General features: G+C 36.4%; 1 protein-coding gene across 4 annotated transcripts; it reads left to right on the forward strand.

Moving 5' to 3' along the window:
* Positions 1-2,048: 2,048 nt before the first annotated feature.
* Positions 2,049-16,964, forward strand: LOC119793478 (galactosylgalactosylxylosylprotein 3-beta-glucuronosyltransferase 1-like). Of its 4 annotated transcripts, none has more exons than XM_038300715.1 (5): positions 2,049-2,236; positions 11,358-11,518; positions 14,217-14,644; positions 14,799-15,095; positions 16,730-16,964. In XM_038300715.1, exons 2-5 carry the CDS (start codon positions 11,407-11,409, stop codon positions 16,814-16,816), a joined length of 924 nt encoding a protein of 307 aa, XP_038156643.1. In that variant the 5' UTR covers positions 2,049-2,236; positions 11,358-11,406; the 3' UTR covers positions 16,817-16,964. The 4 variants fall into 4 exon arrangements, with proteins under 4 accessions (XP_038156643.1, XP_038156641.1, XP_038156642.1 ...); XM_038300713.1 differs by having other exon boundaries at positions 11,377-11,518; XM_038300714.1 differs by having other exon boundaries at positions 2,049-2,211; positions 11,377-11,518.
* The last annotated feature ends 3,575 nt before the right edge of the window (positions 16,965-20,539 follow it).

The raw sequence follows: 20,539 nt of genomic DNA on the forward strand, positions 1-20,539 counted from the left end.
TCAGCATTAGGTTATCATTTTCCGGGTCAAGAACAATGTTTTATGTCATGAGGCAATATTCAATCAATCATATAGCATAATGTCACAGGCATGCACCCAGCCCGAGCCGATCTGGTATCTACACTGGTCTACTTTTAGGGCTATTCTTAAGACGTTTCTTTTTGATGCAGCTTATAGTTAGAGTAGCTTAGGTTATCCTGAGCTATCCCTATAGTTATGCTGCTATAGGCTTAGACTGCTGGAGGACAAAGAGATCCCTATTAATCATTCTCCTTCGTTCTTTTTCTTCAATTCTGAAGTATTTGTTAGTTCTCTCTGGTCAAAATCCATCAATGAGATCGCACCAAACAGGAAGTTAATTGCATAAAGGATCCGGTAGATTTCCAAATAAAACACATCCGATTTTAACCCATGATCCTTTTTTTAACTAGTTTAATTAGTTTCTCCCGTATGCCACGACGTAATGCGTTGATCTGAAAATCAACCTCAGACGCAACGCACGCAGTGGCGAGGGTTTGATCCATCAGATGGAGTTAAATCACAAAGGATTCAATGTTGAATCGGGGCGGCAGCTAAATGCTAGGCGATGGGTAGCAGCCAAAACGTTGCAATTTCACATAATCCTGACGAGATCCGAAAAACGTAGCAAAAACTAGCAAGCGGGTGATAATGTATGTTCACTAAGTAAATATTATGTAAATAAACCCTACACTTCTCGCTATAAATGTAATCAAAAACCCATTTAAATGCAGAAACTGATTGAAATTATTGATTTTCCCACTAAAAGTTAGAGAAATCTCAGCCATGTTATACCAAAATGTTACAGTTTCACATTATCTTGAAAAATCTTTGCAAGAAACGAACAAGCAAGTGAATATGTACATTTCCTGAGTAAATATTCTGGTAACAAACTATACATTTCTCACTAGAAATGTAATCAAAACTCATTTTAATGCAAAAACAAACTCAAGTCATTAATCTTTCCACAAAAAAATGAGCGAATGTCGGCCATATATTTATTTTTTTTCTTCTCCCAGCTGGAATCTTGAAAGTCACGTGACTAGGACGTAAAACAATAGAAAGCGTATAGGTAGAAGAAACGTAACAGTACCACAAAAAAATGGCCATTAATGTACCTCCACTACGTTTTGCAGTGTGGACCAACGTAGTGGGGGTACATTTTCCCATGAGACTGGGTTGCTTTTAACCACTCTGACTGTATTGTCTCTGTATAGTGCCTTAAGATTACATGTTTTGTCACTTGGTGCTATGTCAGGTCTAAGCACCTAAAACATCATACAGGGAAAGAAAGAAAGCACAGAGACAATTAATTTAGTTACTCGCGAGGAGAATAGGAAGGAGACTGCAGACTTTACAAATCTCCAACCCATTCTGCAGTCTTCAGCTTTCTCCTCGTTATTTATTGAAGAAAATGGGATGTCCCTAATTACACCAGCTGAGGTTTAACTCAGGGAAACAAAAGGATCTTACTTTATACCTGAGCACATATGTTAAAACAAAGCATGCGGTTGTTTTACAATTGAATTGTTCCAAGAACACATGTTTACAAGAAACATATGATAGAGGCTGTTGAGGCCTCTTTTACAACCCAGCATGTGATAGAGGATGTTCAGGCCTCTTTCACAACCCGTCCGTTGCATGACCTTTATCTGGAACAATCTTAAGCAAGAGTTAATAAAAGATGAATCACACATTATACATCATAATAGTTATTTAGAAAACAACCCATGAAACACAAACGGAGTATAAATAAAATATTTCTAACATGCTATATAAATGAACTGAATTTATTTTAACTCAAATAGTGCCAATAGCACAATCACTTTTGCTAGATCATCTACATTATAATTCATCAAACCAGCATGCCAGAAAGAAGAAAAGGAGAGCTATTTTTTCAAAAACAATCAAGATGAAGCAGATAGGGAGGAGTGATGGGAGGAGGGTAAAACAGACGGGGGCAGGGTCACTGTGGTGCCAGGTAAGCTGCCTTCCCAGACAGAGTGACTGTCTTATTCTCGTACCTCTTTTTCCTTATCCATTTCTTCAGGATCACAGTGTCTGTGGGGAAGGACCTGGACTGCAAATAGTCCCAAAATATATTTCAAACCATAACTAATAAGACCGTTAAGTGGCAGGACAGAAAGAGGAATACACGGATGTAATCACGCAGCATCTTCAGTCGGCAATAAGGTTGGCAACACGTTTTTTTCCCCATGTGAGTTTTGTCTTTAACGCTGTAACACACAAAAGAGTGGGCCTGTTTTCCAGGTGTATTAGAAAGGCTTTAATATAAAAAAAATATTTAACCAAACCTTTATGAAATAGAAAAAAAGGGGAGCTGACTGTGATCGTTTACTGGTATTTAACATGAATTTACATAATTAAGGCACATTACTAATCTTATCTTACCTTACCTTAAATAGCAATGAATATATATATTTTTAATACAGGGACAAAAATCACAGATACTCTATGTTTAAAATTCAACAATTATCCCAAAATTGGTAACTGTGAAACATAACTTTATGTGAAATATATAAAAGATACCAAACAATAGAGAGAATGAAGTTAGTACAACATCAGTCAAGCAGCTTCTTCTCCTTTATATTAATTATAACACAATAAATAACATAAACCAAACTATGGAGCAATCTTTCCCAACAACAGTTATAAATGTTATGAAGTTAGACATATCAGCCGTAATTGTAAAAAACATGCAAAAAACATAAAGTAAGATTACGCATAAAACTCTGTAAAAAATATATAAATTTTTTCTAAAACATACTTTAAAAAAATAGATGTAAAGACAGAGCAGATTCTACTGCATACCAAAGTTACAAATGGCCAGAGAAAAAGGAAACGCGCAGTCATTTCATGGTTTCTATATTAACCGCCAACTGTCCAGAGCAGCATAACATAACTTATATCCTACCTGTAGATATCAGGAGAAAATAACTTTTTAACTTCAAACAATAATTTAAAAAATTGTTTCCCAACAACAGTTATAAATTTTATGAAGTTAAACATAGCCATAATTGTAAAAAACATGCAAAAAACATGAAGTAAGATTACGCATAAAACTCTGTAAAAAATATATAAATTTTTTCTAAAACATACTTAAAAAAAATAGATGTAAAGACAGAGCAGATTCTACTGAATACCAAAGTTACAAATGGCCAGAGAAAAAGGAAACGCGCAGTCATTTCATGGTTTCTATATTAACCGCCAACTGTCCAGAGCAGCATAACATAACTTATATCCTACCTGTAGATATCAGGAGAAAATAACTTTTTAACTTCAAACAATAATTTAAAAAATTGTTTCCCAACAACAGTTATAAATTTTATGAAGTTAAACATAGCCATAATTGTAAAAAACATGCAAAAAACATGAAGTAAGATTACGCATAAAACTCTGTAAAAAATATATAAATTTTTTCTAAAACATACTTTAAAAAAATAGATGTAAAGACAGAGCAGATTCTACTGCATACCAAAGTTACAAATGGCCAGAGAAAAAGGAAACGCGCAGTCATTTCATGGTTTCTATATTAACCGCCGACTGTCAAGAGCAGCATAACATAACTTATATCCTACCTGTAGATATCAGGAGAAAATAACTTTTTAACTTCAAACAATAATTTAAAAAATTGTTGATCCAATCAATTTATCATTATTTTATTATGTTATTATTATGTTATTAGAGCTTTATCAGTTATTATGTGAAATAAACTGATAAAGCTCTGATGACCTGCTATTAGAATAACAAACAATGTGAAGAGGTGTAAAGAAAAATGATTATTTTTTAGACTTTATTACAGTTAATCTTATGGCATGTGTAAACACTCTCACTTGAACATATTTCTTAATTTTGAACAAGGCTGTGTTAATGATTTAAAACTACTAATGGGTAAGTATTCAAAGCACAGGAGGCCTTAAAATGAGTATCTCCTGGGGGGTGAATAACAGTTAAGCCTGCAGGAGAGATTTCTGCTTGGTTTACAGAAGGTCAAAAGTCTTCCAGAATAAACAACCAGGGATGGTGAGGCCCCCCGCATTCCACAAGCTGTCTGTGAGAGCTTATCTTGTGTTTTATGACTTTAGGAATTCTAGATGCCAGGACAAGCTTTCCGCCTTTTCTGGTTAAAACAAAGAAGCAAATGACCCCAGATGTTTGCAGTAAATAAGGGGAAGCCCTAGCAGTGTCAGAGATGGCGTTTGGTTGGAGGACCGAGGGCCAGCCCCTTTTTGAATGGATTAGATACAAGAGGATAAAGCTTTCTAAATAGAAGAAAAAGATCAGATTTTGCTCTTGCAAACTCTCCAAAGATGTCTTGTTCGTCTTTGCTTTCTTTCCTCCTATGTCAGGTAATGGAATGTATGTCTCTGTTGTTCTGCAGTTTCTGGTGTAGGTTTGTGCATTGTCTTATTTCTAAAGTGTATGCATTGTCTTATATTGGATTAAACTCTGTAATTCTGTGACGTCAACACGCAATGTTGGTTTTATTACCAAACGCAGCTCGCCGAGTGGACCTGGGGAAGGGAAGAATCAGAAGCCAATCTTTTTCCAAAGTTAACTATGTTAGAATATTTTCTTCCTTTACAGTGACTAAGAAAGTAATTACCAATAAATAACAGTGCATATTGTACAGTGAATACTAAATGATCTAAACCTTATTTCTGACCCTTAAATAAGTGATCATTAGTGATCTGACTGTAGGATCGGGTCTTTTCCTCCAGACAGCTTGAAAGGTTTTAGTGAAAGGGTAAGGTGAGGGACACAAGTATAGAGCATAATTACAGCCATATAAAATATCTTCAATAAAGCCAGTTAGGAATTAGAGGCAGATATTTTATCAGTGTTTCGTTGTACCTTACACTTGATACCTTTTCAGTTTTATTGCTTATCATTAACTCTTATCCTTATAGCTTTGTTCTTTGTATCAGTTTAAAATCTCCCATTAACCCTTTATAGGGCTCTCAGTGAAACACTAAAAATCTAAATTTCAAGCCAGTGGTGTTATTGGAATCCAGGACAACCCCTTACTACCTTTATAACATTCAAAAAATCTGGATATTTTGATGGCAAAAATTAATAACAAGTCAATATAACAACAATAACACTCCAACTTTCCCGAATATATTAAGAAAAGTAACAAAAGTAAAGATGAAAAACACACGGAGTGAAAAAAACGCATTTTATTTGCTACAACATAACCTTAGATGCATTAATGCTGATCCTGGCACGTAATTTTTTTAGTTTATAAACCTAAATATAATTGTTAACTTTTTAACTTTTCAATTAGCTTTTACCTTTTTTTCTTGACTTGTTAATTTTTTTTAAAGCTTAATTTACACTAATTTAATTATATATCATTCAAGAGCTCATTTATTTGATCAAATGCCAAAATAAGATGTACAGCCATGGAGCAGTATCTTTGCTGAATCACTGGATATAGACCTCACCGAAGGACAGAGGGGGACTCCATTTGTAAGGGGTATGCAAGAGATCAAAAACGGTAACTTTTCCTAAAAGGGTTAAGCAGGATATGTGGAAAAGATTCATATAGGGATTTAGTGTATCCAAATTTTATATATCTTTTTCATTTTGTTAGTGAAAACAAGACAAGGAAGATCTAGATTAATTTAAAAAAGCAGAATTGGTTGCAGTCTGGGTTCTCTGTTGAGGTTACCAAGGAGTCAATTTTTTGTCCCATTGAAGTCTTCCATTATTAAGTTACTTTTGGATCATCTTTCTGGCTATCTTTATCTTTGCCGGTATATATTGCATTATTTTCATAATGTTCAGTACATTGAGTGGAGAGAGGATGTATTTGTTGCTTATTGTGCTACATATAAGATTTATTGCTGTCAGCTTGTTGGGTGCTAATTTTGTTCCCAATACTGACACACCTTCAGGAAGTATTTCATGGAAGTATAATTTAAATAAAGCCTTGAGTTTTACTCCTAACTTTTGCAGCAGTTTAAGAACCAATAGAGTCAAGAAAAACAGGTAATAACCCATCATAAAACATAATTCACATCTTAAAAGGCATTTCTTTTATGATGTACTGTATTTGTCGTAACCCTGTTACTAATGGGTGTGAAAAACATGTAAGTAAAACATATTTCTGAAAAAAAAAAATGCTTTGTTATTAAAGTAAGGATGTTAAATGTTACTCCAATTCTAATTTCATTTCACAAAATTCTTTACTTTTATTCATTTTAGTAACTTTTTGAATCTATCTCACTCAAGTTTTAGTTTTTGGTTCCTTTATTTGACTAATTTTAAAATTTATTCTTTGGTATTTATCCAAGTGCAGCATGCATATACATATTTAATCAATCAGAAAGGCAAAACTTTAAAGTCTTGTCATCTTAGAATGTCATTTGGGATTATTTTAATAAGTATGGATATGGTAGCAGGGTTGAATCTAGAGTGACAGCATTGCACAAAGATTTCAATGTAATGAATTTTTAGGTATTGGATTTTTTTTCCCCCCTCAAAGATTAACAGGTTGGCTTATATAAAACACAGAACATCTGAAAAGGCGCACGTTTCAGATCTAGTTAAATACTAGAGTAGTGCATTTTAAAAATGGTCAAAATGTTGCTACACAACTGCCAAAGAATGAATTGCTATTGCAATAACAAACACAAACTGAGAACTGCAGAAACTGAGGAGGTAAACATGAGAATAATTAACAATAAATAACACTGCACATTTTACATTGAAGGATCTAAACGTTATTTCTGACTTTTAAATAAGTGATCATTAGTGATCTGATTGTACGATCGGGTCTTTTCCTCTAGACAGATTAAAGGACTTTAGTGACAGGGTTGCTCATAAGTTAAGGGACTCAAGTTTAGAGCATAATTACTACCATATAAGATATTTTCAATAAAGCCAGTTAGGACTTAGTAGCAGATATATTGTACCTTGTACTTTATAGCTTTCAAGTTGGATTGATTATCATTACCTCTTATCTTTATAGCTTTTTTCTTTCTGTCAGTTTAAAATCTCTCATTAAGGCCACAAAGTTTTCCTGGTAACATAATACCGTAAACAATGGGGCTCATTGTAGGCTATGATGTAGAGAATTGATTTGACGATCATGATCACAGAGGTAAATTTTTTCTGCTATTGAAGTCCTTGAGTTGGTTGATGAGGGATTGCCCTCTAGTCAATGACTTGATTCTATCAACTGATTTTCCTTAGATAGAAAACTTCAGAATCAATTTGACTATATGATCTAATGAACTGTAAAGTACCTTGAGATGACATGTGTTGGGAATTGGCGTTATATAAAAAAATTTAATTAAATTGAATTAATAAGTTTCTTTTGAATCATCTTTCTAGCTATCTTTATCTTTGCTGGTATACACTGCATTTTGTTTTTTACTGCTTAGTAAAGTGAATGTAATAAGGTTGTATTTGTTGCTTATTCTTAGTCAATTTATGTAGCCCAGCATTTGATCTTATATAGGCTATAGTATAACCAATACGCACACATTAAGTTTGGTTTTGCTATCGTTATGGGGACTTTGCATTGACTTTATTCATTTCTATGGCATTACCCAGACCTTGAAATAGCAGATAATGCTAATAATCAGCCCTTAAATTCTTTCTTAGACCTGGGAGAAAGTTAGCACAGACAAGTGTTGGACAAATTACTTAAAAAATTAACTAGTTGTTAATACTGGTTACTTCTCTAAAAAAGTAACTGAAAAGTTACTGAATCCAAAACAGTAGCTAAGTTACTAACTCAGTGAAAGTAACTAATTAAAGTATGAAGTTACATTTTATGTTGTAAAATATCGAAGAAAATTTTCTTTTCTATTGGAATTTTAAATAAAACTATAGGTTCAATTATGGAATATAAGGTGTCTGTTATTAATAAAATAAATATTTAAAGGTCTACACATCTACAGCATTTAAAATTAAATCTTCAGTATTTTGTAGGTTTCTTGTTTATAATAATAATAATAAAAAAAAGATGTTTTAGAACTGAATTGTTTTACATATTAGCAGCCTTGTATGTATGTATGTAGCAGAAAAAGAATGTGTTTCGAGCAATTTAACAAAAATAAAATATACTTTGCAATAGAGTTAAACAGGGGTTACACTATTCCAGAAAAAATAAGACTTTGGCAGTATTATCCCAGTATTTTTCAGTGTAAAAATATAAACCGTGAAAGTAAAAAAGTTACACCTCTGAGAAATTAAAGAACATGTGTTGATTAAAGGCATCAGCTGTCTATGGAGCTAACAAAAAGATCCACAAGCATACAACAAGATTCGTAAGTGTACATCTCAATTCACAAACATTTATTCAGTGGTGTCATAAGTACACACATTTGTTACTTAAGTAGAAGTTCATATACTGCAGTTTAAAAACACTCTGGTAAAAGTTGAAGTATCAACTTGACCTCTTTACTCAAGTAATTGGGAAAGTATGTTCTCCAAAAAGTATCTAAAGTATAAAAGTATAAAGTGTCCAACCTTTCAGAAATTTTAACATCTTTTTCTGAATCCATCATTGTAGCATGGCATAGACAATTCACGTTTGCAGTTTGAAGAACACGTGCTTGCTTCAGAGGATTTTCTTTAGCTAATCAATGAATGTTTGCGTTATATGACTCATCCAATTACACTAGTTTTCACTAGATGTGGATGGAGCCAATGATCTGCAGTGGATGGCGCACATGACGTGAAATAAATATTTATAAATATTAAACCAGGGGTAACCAATTAAAAATAAGCAGGGTCTGAATAAAGAAAATCATCAACTGCAAAAGGTCAGGAGACATTTTTAATAATAATTTCTCACTTTAAACAGAATTTAACACTGAAATAAAATGGGGTGTTAACCCATCCATGTTATACATTGAAGTTTTAGATAAAAAAAAAAAAAAGAAACTTTTTTCATTTTAAAATCTAAAGTGTTTTTGAGGTAGAGAGCAACAATATTTTAGTTTGGTTTAGCTATAGACAATTTCCTGATTCCCATATTTTATAAAACACTTGAACTGACCGTTTTTTTTTTCTCCTTTCTTTCTGTTTTATGGCTTAATGAAAGCAGTGGGCTTTAGGATGTCCTGCAATGCTTTAAACCTGGGTTTGAATGGAGACAAAGCCATTCTCAAGCACATATCAATCCAGTATTCAATCCAGTTTCCAATTTATTTTATTTACATAGGACCATTTCACAACAACTCATCTCAATGCACTTTAAAGAGACTGTTCAATCAGACCATGCAATCAGACTGCTTCAAAGGTTTCTCTCTAAGGGAACACAATACACAACACGCTGCCATTTTATGAGTTTTCAGACCCGTGTGTTGTAAAGCTCATAAAATGGCCGCTCCTACCATCTGATCAAGGGGAAGTGATGGACTACAAGTGTAGGCACATATTGGGTCCTAAAACTCATACAATGGCCACACCTTCCATTTTGTCACAACTGAACTTAAAGTGGCTCACAATCCTCGAAGTTCACTTTCAACACACTACTTTCAGGACAAGAAGGATCAGGAAGACAAACTGAAGAAAAATAACCCAATTGCAGCCAGTCACACACACATACTCATTCATGCTATGATCCCAGAGGATCCTTTTAGATGAACCATAAGCTTTAAAATCAAGAATTTTCAATAAAACCGCAAGCAAAACCAACTAACTACACTTGCTGAAGCTAAGCACCTTAATTGAGCATCAGATGGGAATAAATGAAGAAGGTTTTAGTGTGTTGACACTGGATGGGAGGAGGCTGAAGCAACATCTGGTTCAGATCCGGTCAAGTAAACAACTAGTCCGTTTCCAGATCTCTTGGGGAGATTTGAATTAGTCTGTTGCAAACAAAAAGGGAATTTGATGGGCTTTAATTGATTTGATACCTTACAGTGTTCTCAGAGGGCATCTCTGCTGATGGTACCAGGCAGGTACCATCCAATGGCAGGATAGTTTTGGTTAACCAAGGCGAAAACTCAGTTTTCTCATCCTCTTCACATGGGGAAGGAATCGCAATGATACAGGATTGCAGGAAAGCGAGGCCTGCAGACAGGTGTCTAAGGACAAGGGGAGGGAGGGTAATCAACATAGAGGGGATTCTAAGGATTTGACGTCGAGATGTTTCATTTCAGGCTGGGATCCCTGGGGAAAAGGGGGCAGAATAATCACAGAAATAAGCTTGTATGATAATGAAAAAATTTAACCTTTTGATATATTTTTCTTTAAAACCAAATTAATAAGAATCCCGGAAAATATGCAGACTGCCTCTGCTTGAATCACATGTGCCCACTTCGTTCAAGTTACTAACTGATACCTGTAGCAACTACAGGTATCAGTCCCAGCTGCAGCCTTTCTAAATTTTATTCCCATTTTTGTCTTTCTCACCTAATCCTTACCCAATCCAAAAAAATGGTTTTAAATAGACATAACCTTACCTTAATGCAATGTCCTAACCCTGGGTCTCCATCCACCATACATCCCACCTCAAATATGATTTTAATTAATACATCACTTAACCATGACCACTTTTTCCTGCCCTAAAGTCTAAGTGTACTTGATTTCTCTTCATCCAAAGCCTTCATCCTAAATGTCTTTTCCCCAATAAAATACAGGTCTCAAACATTTCTTATATAATATTAATTGTTTACCCTGCCCGTACCAATTTCCATTAACTTACAGGAAGTGAGGTTTATCTCTGTTTATTGCCTGAGTCCAGATTAATAAACCTTTAAATGTTAAATAATAACCTTCCCTTTATCCCACCCCACTCACCCTATCAAATGAAACTTTATTGCCTTTTACATCAACCTATGTAATAAACTTTACAACAGTTCTTAACTAATATTTGAATTCAAACAGTGCTTTTCATGTTAAACATTATTCAATATAAACCTTTTGATGTCTATGGAAGAGTTGTTAGTGGAAAGTGTAAAAAGAACATCGGAACTTGATGTACCTAAGTATTCAATAACCTACTTACAGAAGCCAAATCCCTTCACAGAAGAGGTTGATGTATAAAAAAATACTTGCTATCATTTTGCATTCTTGGCAACTTGGCGAGAGAGTCCTTAACAAATGTGACTTTAAAAATTGTTTATATAAGAACTAGCATAAAAGATCTTGCTGTGTTTAAGACTTAGTACATTCTAAGTTTAAGAAATATTTAATAACCTTTTGATTTTTCAGATCAATCAGAAATTGAATAAGGATTTATTGTAGCCGTGCTTTTAACTCTAAAAGAAGAATATCTTTTCAGAAAGAACATTTCTCTTTAGCTTTGTACATTAAAGTATAAATAAATAATTGCATAAATTTACACAAAACAGATCTTTATATTCCTTGCAGAAAGTGAGGTGAACCAGTGGAACATTGAAGATGGCAAAGAAATACAACATTATGTCTATTTTGCTGATTATGTTACCATGGCTTCTCCTCATCAGTGTTTGGCAACAGAGCAATATCACATCTGTCATTTTTTCTCAAAAAGGTAAATATCAATGTTTGGTTGATGCTTTTCAAGAATACATTTTTCAAAATATATTATACTTACATTATAGGGTTGGTTGGTTCTATAGCTGCCAGTTGAATGTATTGGTAATATCAGCTATTCCTCACAACCATAAAACACTTTGACACTTGGTTTGATGGAAAACAAAGCTGACAGGCTTCTCCAGCATCTAAATCTCATTGCTTTTGGGCCCCTTTGTGTCACAATTTGGTTGAGGTTAGAGGACCCAAATCCAGAGGCTGAGAGGCAGGGGTGAGTTCTTGCAGCTTCTTTAATGATTAAACACAGGTAACAGAGGCAGAAATCCAAAAATCCAAATTAAAAATATAAAACAAACCAGAAGCATGGAGACATCAGGGGAAAACAATCACAAGGAGCCAGGGTAAGATGAGGTGAGAAGAGGTAAGGTGAAGTAAAATGGGAACCAGCACTGAGGAACTGCACAAGGAGTGTATTTATGTGAGACTGAACAAAGAGAGGACTAACGAGCAGATTAGGAGCAGGTGTGAACAGAGCAGAAAAGGATGAAGCTAGGGAAAGGAGACCAACACAAGAGGGCAACAGAGGGACACAAATAAAAATCTTAGAACTCAAATATATCCAGAAAATACAACAAAATATGAACCAAACCAACAAAACTAGAAAACATGGAGCAAAGTAAAACATAACAGAATCAAGACCTTGAAAATTTGTCCTGTGAGTCAAGGTGTGGGAAGGAGATAAAAGGTAGATGTGGAGCCAGCTGTGGAAATTATATTGACCCGAAGACTTTTTAGTCTGGTAAGCTAGCGGTTTATCTGACAAACAGGCTAAAGGGCTGGTTATACTCCCACAGCAGTGTGTCGCAGTGAGCTTGTTGCAGGTATGATGCAGATATTTTATGATTTATGCCCAATTTTGAAGCGTGGTCTGCGCTAGGTTATTCCATGCCACAGTGCATGAGGGACAATCAGGGAGTAGCTGTGGGTCTACATACGGCCAAGACCAAGGGTGCTGTACGGAGGAAAAGTTAAAAAGATTCTCAAGGCCCTTGACTGAGGCCCCAAAAGAAGAAGACAAGATCTGTCCTGCTATATTTTTCAAACATAAAAAGAAAATTCAGCAGTGAAATAAATAATTTTGTATTCTCCATTATTTTAAAGTAGTAAACAGCGTAACAAATTATGATATATTAACCAAAACCCCCTGTCCTGCAGTTCAGAGTTTGACTGGGACCAGAAGCATGACCAGTTGGTCACACACAGGAGCAGACAGGATCAGGTGCAGATGAGCAGGCTCAGTGGAAGAGGGTAGCCAAGACGGGACGTGGAACCAGAACTTGATGCAGGACTTTAAACTGGTCTCCTCCCTGGAGCCAGGCTTACTGGAATAAAAACTGAACCTCCCCACATATAGAGCCAAAAACCCAGAGGGCTCCGCGGGGGAGGAACAGTGGATGATTAGGAGATAAGACAAACACTAAAACCCTCTTTCCACTGGCTGCCAGGATCCAGGGCATGAACCAAGGATAAAAAACAACAGACAGGGTAACAGAAAGACAAATAATGATCTGGACCTGAATGCTCAGGCTGGACTGAATATAACCAGCAGGAAACAGGTGAGAGGAATAAATTTTAATTGAGGCAGGGAGGGAAAACAACAGGTGAAAGGAATGACTAATTAAGGGAGAACAAACAGGCCAGATCATGACAGACAGGGGGTCGGCAACATAAATCTGTCTTGATGACAGGGTGCGAAAATCGGCTTAGCAGGCAGGGGAGAGACAGGTAAATTTATGTTGGCAGATACTAAGTCATCAACTATGCCTCTATCTCCAAAACAAACGTCTGTTACTAGAGCTTAGATCTCAGACTTTATCCTTATTGGAGCCTCCTCTTAAACACATAGTTTTACAGCTTGTGGTGGAAAAAAAAAAATCTATTAGTATTAAGTTTATAAATGTTTCAGCCATGCCAACTGAAAATTTCAAACAAACACGTCTCAGAAACATTAAATTCAATTCAGTTTATTATATTAAACATCAGTTCGTAATCTCCCGCTGACCCCTGGAAACATTAAGTCAGAAGTCCTCTGTCCTTTATCTATTTGGGTTGAGGCCAGGAATTAATTCCAGGTTGATCAGACACTAGATGCCTGATTCGCCGCACGTTATATGGTCCCGGTCAGCCTCCAGAAAGCACTGGTGATCAGTAGCCACACCTACTCGGGTAGAGGGGCCAACCACCTCCACCCCAAACACCTGTACTAGCTCCACATCTGCCCCTTCTCTCCATCCAACGGTTCAAGTCACACTGCAAATGGGCTCAAAATCATAAGCATAGTTTCTAATGTTAATGTGTAATTAATGTGTTTCTAACAAATTAATTAGTTTTTTATTAAATAATGTTACGTGTGATTGCAATGCTATGTGTTTAGTTTCGTTTTTTTGTCTTATTCATTAAAACACCAAAATTCGTAACTTTAAAGTATATCATTTTTAAAAGTTTAGATCAGATTTTGTGATAATGAATAGCAATTGGATCAGTTTCTCAGTTCATCTGAGCATCTAAACAACACATTTTCACATTACTCACTACAAAGCCAAGCTAAGCTTTAGCTAAGTCTCTTTTTGCTCCTTACCCTGTGTGGTTACTATCAGAGCCTTAAAGAAATCTTCTCTTTATAACTGGTATTTCAGTAATGGCTCGCAAAGACTATGTTTACCGACGGCCCCCGCCCTGGTCCAAAACCCTTCCTACTCTCCACATCATCACTCCCACTTACAGCCGCACAGTGCAGAAGGCTGACCTGACTCGTCTGGCCAACACTCTGCTTCATGTCCCCAACCTGCACTGGATCGTGGTGGAGGACTCCAAGAATAGGACTGTTCTAGTTAGCCGCTTCCTTCAGGAAACAGGGCTTAAATACACACACCTCAATGTAGAGACCCCTTCAAACTTTAAACCCAAAGGGGAGACTACAAGTCGCAAAATACCACGTGGTACGTTGCAGAGGAACCTGGCCCTGCAGTGGCTTAGAGAGACCTATCCTGTAAACTTCAGCCAGCCTGGAGTCGTTTACTTTGCTGATGATGACAACACATACAGTCTGCAACTGTTTGAAGAGGTGAGGTGATACATCTTTAAAAGTAAAACTCTGTTAATTTTGTTCTCTGGGCTCCCTGTTATATGTTTTAATGAAATGCCTGCTTTTAAGATTGAAGCGATAGTTCCTGTAAATTTCTGGGAGTAATACGTATTTCTCTGCTTTTATCTGACAGATGAGGTACACGAAAAAGGTGTCTGTGTGGCCCGTGGCATTAGTGGGGGGTATACGATACGAAACACCCAAAATAAATGCCCTAGGCAAGGTGTATGGTTTTAAAACTAAATTTGACCCAACCCGACCTTTTGCCATAGATATGGCTGGGTTTGCAGTGAACCTTAGCCTGATTCTGTCCAAACCTCAGGCTAACTTCCAGTTGCAAGGGGTGAAAGGAGGATATCAGGAGAGCAGCTTACTGAAGGAACTGGTGACTCTCAGTGAATTGGAGCCTAAAGCTTCAAACTGCACTAAGGTAAGAAAAGTGATCTAAATGCTAACGATGAATTTTACAGATCCTTCTACAGCTTATAACAATCTCCGTTGGTTGGCCACAACCATTTTGTCTGTTTGTATCTGAAAGTCCTGCAGGATCTTAGCTCTATCATTCTCCACTACCTTGGGAGGTGGTTCCCATTCTGACGTGGTTGGTCTCCAGTTTTGTTCTTTATCGATGTTTCTGTTTACTCTACCAGCCACTTGATTATGACATTCCATGTTTTCCTTTAGTGCCAGTATCTAACACCCTGCTTTAAGATGCTGAATTGTTTCTTGGGCCTCTTTGCATAGCCTGCACCTGGGATCTTGCCTGGTAATGTAGATCTGAGCCTCTGTTGCTTTTGTGCTGAAGGTCTACTGTGCCATGATCAGAGCTACTGTGCTGTTTTAGGCCTAGACTTCTCTAGCCCTTGGTAGGATTTGGTCATATGATATTCAAAGGTACTTGTGGCTTTCTTCACATCTGCTATTCTCCTATATGGGAGTGCAATTCTCTCTATGTGGATTACCCTCCCTCCCGTTGTCACCATCCAGCCACATGTTTACAGCTTGAATGAGATTCCGATGTCCCTGCTATACAGACTCGGACTGGTAATCTGTGATTCCGGGCCCGGTGGGCCAGTCCTAATTTCAGCGTATTCTTACTCTCTGGCCGAAGCATCTAGCTGTTACAGTAGTAATAGTAGTAGTAAGTAATACAATATTAAATGCCTTAATGAAGCAGGCAGTATATATAGCCCTTTCTTGTCATGCACATCCTTGTGATGGTTGGCATATGGTGTAATTTTCTATTTCTTCAAACTGTAAAATCCTTGTAGCAAACTTAAGTATAATAAAACTAAAATTCTTTCTTTAAACCAAACTACAATGTTCCTCTTATATTTGGCTAATTATTTTGCGGTGCATGATGGGGTTTTACATTTAAAGGCTAACGTTTCCCTTTGTACTTGTATTGTTCCCGGGTTGGGATGTTTCCCAATCTGGCAGTTTAGGATGGCTGTCTATTGGTAAAACAATTTTTCTTTAGATTTATGGCCTAAGAGATCAATAGAATTTGGTCCAAATTGGGCAAGGTTTTGTATATCCAGGTGGTTTATGAAATATTTTTGGGCTGGAAAATGTGAGTCAGTGACATATGGCAGCCCTGTGTGAAGTGAGGACGTTACACAGCAGCAGTCACTGTCGTGTCCGTGCTAGTAATCAAAGCCAGTAAAACCTCATTATAGAAGCCTTGGTGATGGTTGTCGAGTGATGCTTGAAGATAGATGGGTTTATCCACAATGTGCTTTCGTGTTGTGCTTCTATTTTTTTTTTTTTTTTCTCGGAGGGGGTTCAGGCCACAAGTGGGCCGATGTAGATGGAAAAATGCCCGGGCCAAAAGTCGTTCCCAGTCCAAGCCTTAATGCTATAGATCCTGGTTGTGTGCATCAGTTACTGTCTCATCTGATTTTAGAATATTTTTTCAATGACTCAAAAAGTCAGATTCCTTCTGAGTACTCTCTGGGAGACATGAAGTAGCATATTGCCATTTTCACTGCTAAAGGCTCTGCATTTGTGTTTCATAATTTTGACAGGTTTTGTGCTTATCTATACCTTTCTGATTCCCTGCAGGTATTAGTATGGCACACACGGACTGAGAAGCCTTCACTGGTACGTGAGGGCAAGAAAGGATTTACAGACTTAAATGTGGAAATATGATGTATTTCATTCATGGGGGGTTCTAGACAGGGGCCAACGGCGGCCAGTGCCCCTGTAATGGCCCTTGTATTGAAGACATAATACTTAAAAGAAATTCCAATGATGATATGTGCTGGAAGGATACTTAGTTACTGATAGTACCTTTGGACCTATTTCATTTTTTGTTTTGTTTTTACAAATTCTATTTTACTACCGGTAATTATTTAAACACAATAAGGAAATAGCTTCGGTGGTTGAGATAGGATCCCAGTTTTCACCTGCAAAATGTTTTTTTTAAAACAATTTTGTTTTTAAATTGTCAAATTTTTAACGCTGAATTTTTCAGTTTTGTTTGAGTTCTAATTCTGATTTTGTAGAAAACAGTTATTTTAACTTAAATGAAAAGAAAAATATGTAAAAATACTATATCATGAATGTAGACATATAATTTTAATGAAACCTAATTGAATGGAAATTTCACTTCATGTTGTTTTCTTAATATATAATATTGAAATCAAGCTTTTATCTATGGCCTCTGATTGTTTTTTATGGTAGGGGTGATATACTCTATACTTATCAAAAACAGACAGATTGTGTGAATCTTCTTTAATTAATGTCAGAACTGAATAAAGTTATCATTCACAAAGTCACCTGTATGTCAAGTCCTTCAAAGTGACAAAGTGTGTAGCATCCTGTTTACTTTGACTATATGTTTTAACCATTCATATTAGAGGTTGTGGTCTTTCTTTTTTAAAGCTTTAATGTTCTGTCCCACCTGTTAAATCTTTGTGTTTAAAAGCATCCACCTTGTTAAGGTGAACACCACACAGTCTAGTTACCATTTTACTTCCCAGCCTCTGTATAAAAATATAAAAAGGTTTTTATCTTGGGGTCAATTCAGATGCACAAATGCATGTGCTCACACAAAAATAACAGTTTTATGTTCAAAGAAATTCATGGTGTTGCTGTAGTTGTTACTAGAAATAACAAATGTACAGTATGTGGATAAGTGCCCTGATCTGGCTTTAATAATCGTAACATGATTAATGTGGACACTTCACATTTGTTTCTTCTGTCGCATGATTTGACTGATTTAACTCTTTAAAGTGCCTTAAATGACATGTGCTATAAATAAAGTAATCTGAAATATACGGGATTTGTCATATTTGTTCAACTTTCTATCTCTGAAGAGTAGTTATCCTGTTGTGGATGCTGGTTCCTAATAATATGTGTCAAAAGAAATTATTAGCAACCAGCAAAAAAAAAAAAAAAAAAAAAACAAACACTTAAAACGTAAATGCAGTGCCCCCAGAAAGTATTTACAGCTATGCGCTTGTTAAAATTTAGATATATTATTCCTACCTTTTTAAAAGAACCGTTAAAATATTCTTTATCCTCAAAATCCTACACACAATATCCCAATAATGCAATGTTATACTTTTCCATAGCTTTCGCTGTAGGTATGCTGTGATAAACTAAAGCCGCTGGAAGACATAGGGAACACTTGTCATCATTCTGATTAATTAATCTCTATTAATCTCTATTAAACAATTCTGCAGTAATTGTTAAATTAACCCCCAACTCTGTGTACTGTTCCACTCATGGTGGTTGCACCTCAGAGCTTTCTTTCCCAGTTCTTTGCCTGGAGGCTACCATTTTTTTTACCTCACTTCAAATAACTTTTCAAAGAAGAAAAAAAAAAGGGAAGCAAAAAAGCTGAACTTGAGGTTTAATAACAAATTGAATCTTATCCAGATGGAAAAGATTATTCAGATTACAGAACTTGGCTCCTGTTACTGTTATAGAGAATAAGGAATATAGAATGAGACTTGAATAACGTTAAAAGCAGCTTCTTACAGATCAGCAGGGACACACCCTGTGAGAGCATAAAATGCACACATTGTTTGTAGGATATATTAATCATAAGCTAGGCATGTTTTTTAGTCCTTAGTCCTGTTTCTCTCCTGTTTCTTTTTTTAATTTTTTTCACTGTGACTAATTTTATGTTCTCTTGTTCAACCCTTTTGTATCAAAACTTGCTCAGAGCTCAACTGGTTAACAGTTTCTTCCCTATAAAAAGGGAGTTACTCCTCTGCACTGTCACTACACGCATACATGATGTGAGGGATTGCTGTAGAGCCAATGACAAGGGGTAAACGTAAATCTATTGTCAGCACAAGTTTATCCAAAAAGAGCGAGTCCTGCAAAGACGATGGCCCAATGCAATCAGCTGGTTTTCCTTGGAAGAACCTTTAAACCAATCTGACTGAAGGATGTAATGTAAATTGGTGCTATACGTATAAATGAACAGAACAAACAACTGACTTTTTAAGAATCTTTATTTAAAGAAAAACTGCAGCAGGTCGTAGGGTTATCTTCAGCGTGTCTGGCAGAAACCTCTGGAAGCACAGCAACAGCTGAGGGACCAAACCAACTGTAGTAGATAGAATAGTAATGGTCACTGACCTTCTCACAGTCTGAGGTTGGGTGGGAACAGTGAGTGCTGGCTCCAGCTGGTTGACAGGCACACCAACAATCCCCGCTCTGATCAGGGGAACCTTTAGATGGTCTCCAGCTCGTACTCGGAGGTCAGGAGACAGACAGGGGATCAGAACAGTGATGACTGAACAACGATTACTGGTTAGAGGTCCAGGAGGAATTTCCAAAATCCATAGTCAAGATTAGGTCCACGATTAGAGCTGGATGATCCAAAGTCCAGAGAGAACCCAGAGGGAAATCCTTTGCATAGTCAGGGTCCGGTTTACAGATCAGACAGGGATCAGGCTGGCTCAGATAATCGGGAGAGAGAACAGGTCAAGCAAACTAGCAGGCAAGACTCAAGTATAAAGACTCAAGTATAAAGAGACAGTACAGGTCAGGCAAAATAGGCAGCCGGAAGTCAGGAACAGACCGCAGGAATAAATCTCACCAATGGCTCGAAATAATGTGCCACTGATTGCTTGTCTGAATGCTGCTTATATACTTATAGGTGCAGGTGTATAAGATCAGTGGTAATGAAAATGAGGCTGAGCTCAGCAGGTGTGTCTTGTGAGGAATAAACCTGCATCAGCACCGAGATCATGACAGAAGGACATGAGGGTATGTCTGGGATGTACAGACAGTTCTTCGAGCAGCTCTCAGGGACATGTTTTTTACTTTCCTAACCTCCCTCCCTCTCCAGGTCGAGCAAGGTGATGGAAGATATCACAGATTCTGGACGAATTAAGTCCACAGCACCACTGAAACTCTCCTCTCCCACTTCGAACATCGGAGACAGGGTGTCAGACTTCATGTTCTTAGCTCCGTAATATAAGGTGAAGTTGAATCTTCCAAAGATTAGTGCCTACCTGGGCTAACTTTGACAGAATTATTTTTTATTTTTATTTTGTCATTTTGTGTACACGAATTTAAACATAAAGAAATTTCATTAAGAACAGCTCTGCAGACAATTTAATTTTTTTAAAAGCTTTGAAAAAAGGAAAAAAAAAATACATAAAACAGTAATATAAATGATATATTTACAGTTCTAACATTTCAGTTTTTTTTTAAATAATGAAATAAGATAAATATAATAAAATACAATAAAATAACCCATTTTACAAAACAGTCAGCAGTCTAATGGCAGTGAGGAAGAAACTGTAGGAATCTGCTGGACCTGCATCAGATGCTTCCAAGTCTGTTTCCAGAAGGCAGCAGGGAAAACAATCCATGGTGGGGGTGTGAGGGGTCATTTTTGATATTACG

The sequence above is a fragment of the Cyprinodon tularosa genome, unplaced genomic scaffold (assembly GCF_016077235.1).
Source record: "Cyprinodon tularosa strain WSP-4 unplaced genomic scaffold, ASM1607723v1 ctg453, whole genome shotgun sequence".
Lineage (NCBI taxonomy): Eukaryota > Metazoa > Chordata > Actinopteri > Cyprinodontiformes > Cyprinodontidae > Cyprinodon > Cyprinodon tularosa.

What these genes read in the sequence shown, in the direction of transcription:
- LOC119793478 (XM_038300715.1), top strand. Translation starts at nt 11,407, where the DNA reads ATGGCAAAGAAATACAACATTATGTCTATTTTGCTGATTATGTTACCA. An exon ending in GTCTGCAACTGTTTGAAGAG is followed by an intron (nt 14,645 to 14,798) that starts GTGAGGTGATAC and finishes TTTATCTGACAG; the next exon opens with ATGAGGTACACGAAAAAGGT. An exon ending in AAGCTTCAAACTGCACTAAG is followed by an intron (nt 15,096 to 16,729) that starts GTAAGAAAAGTG and finishes GATTCCCTGCAG; the next exon opens with GTATTAGTATGGCACACACG.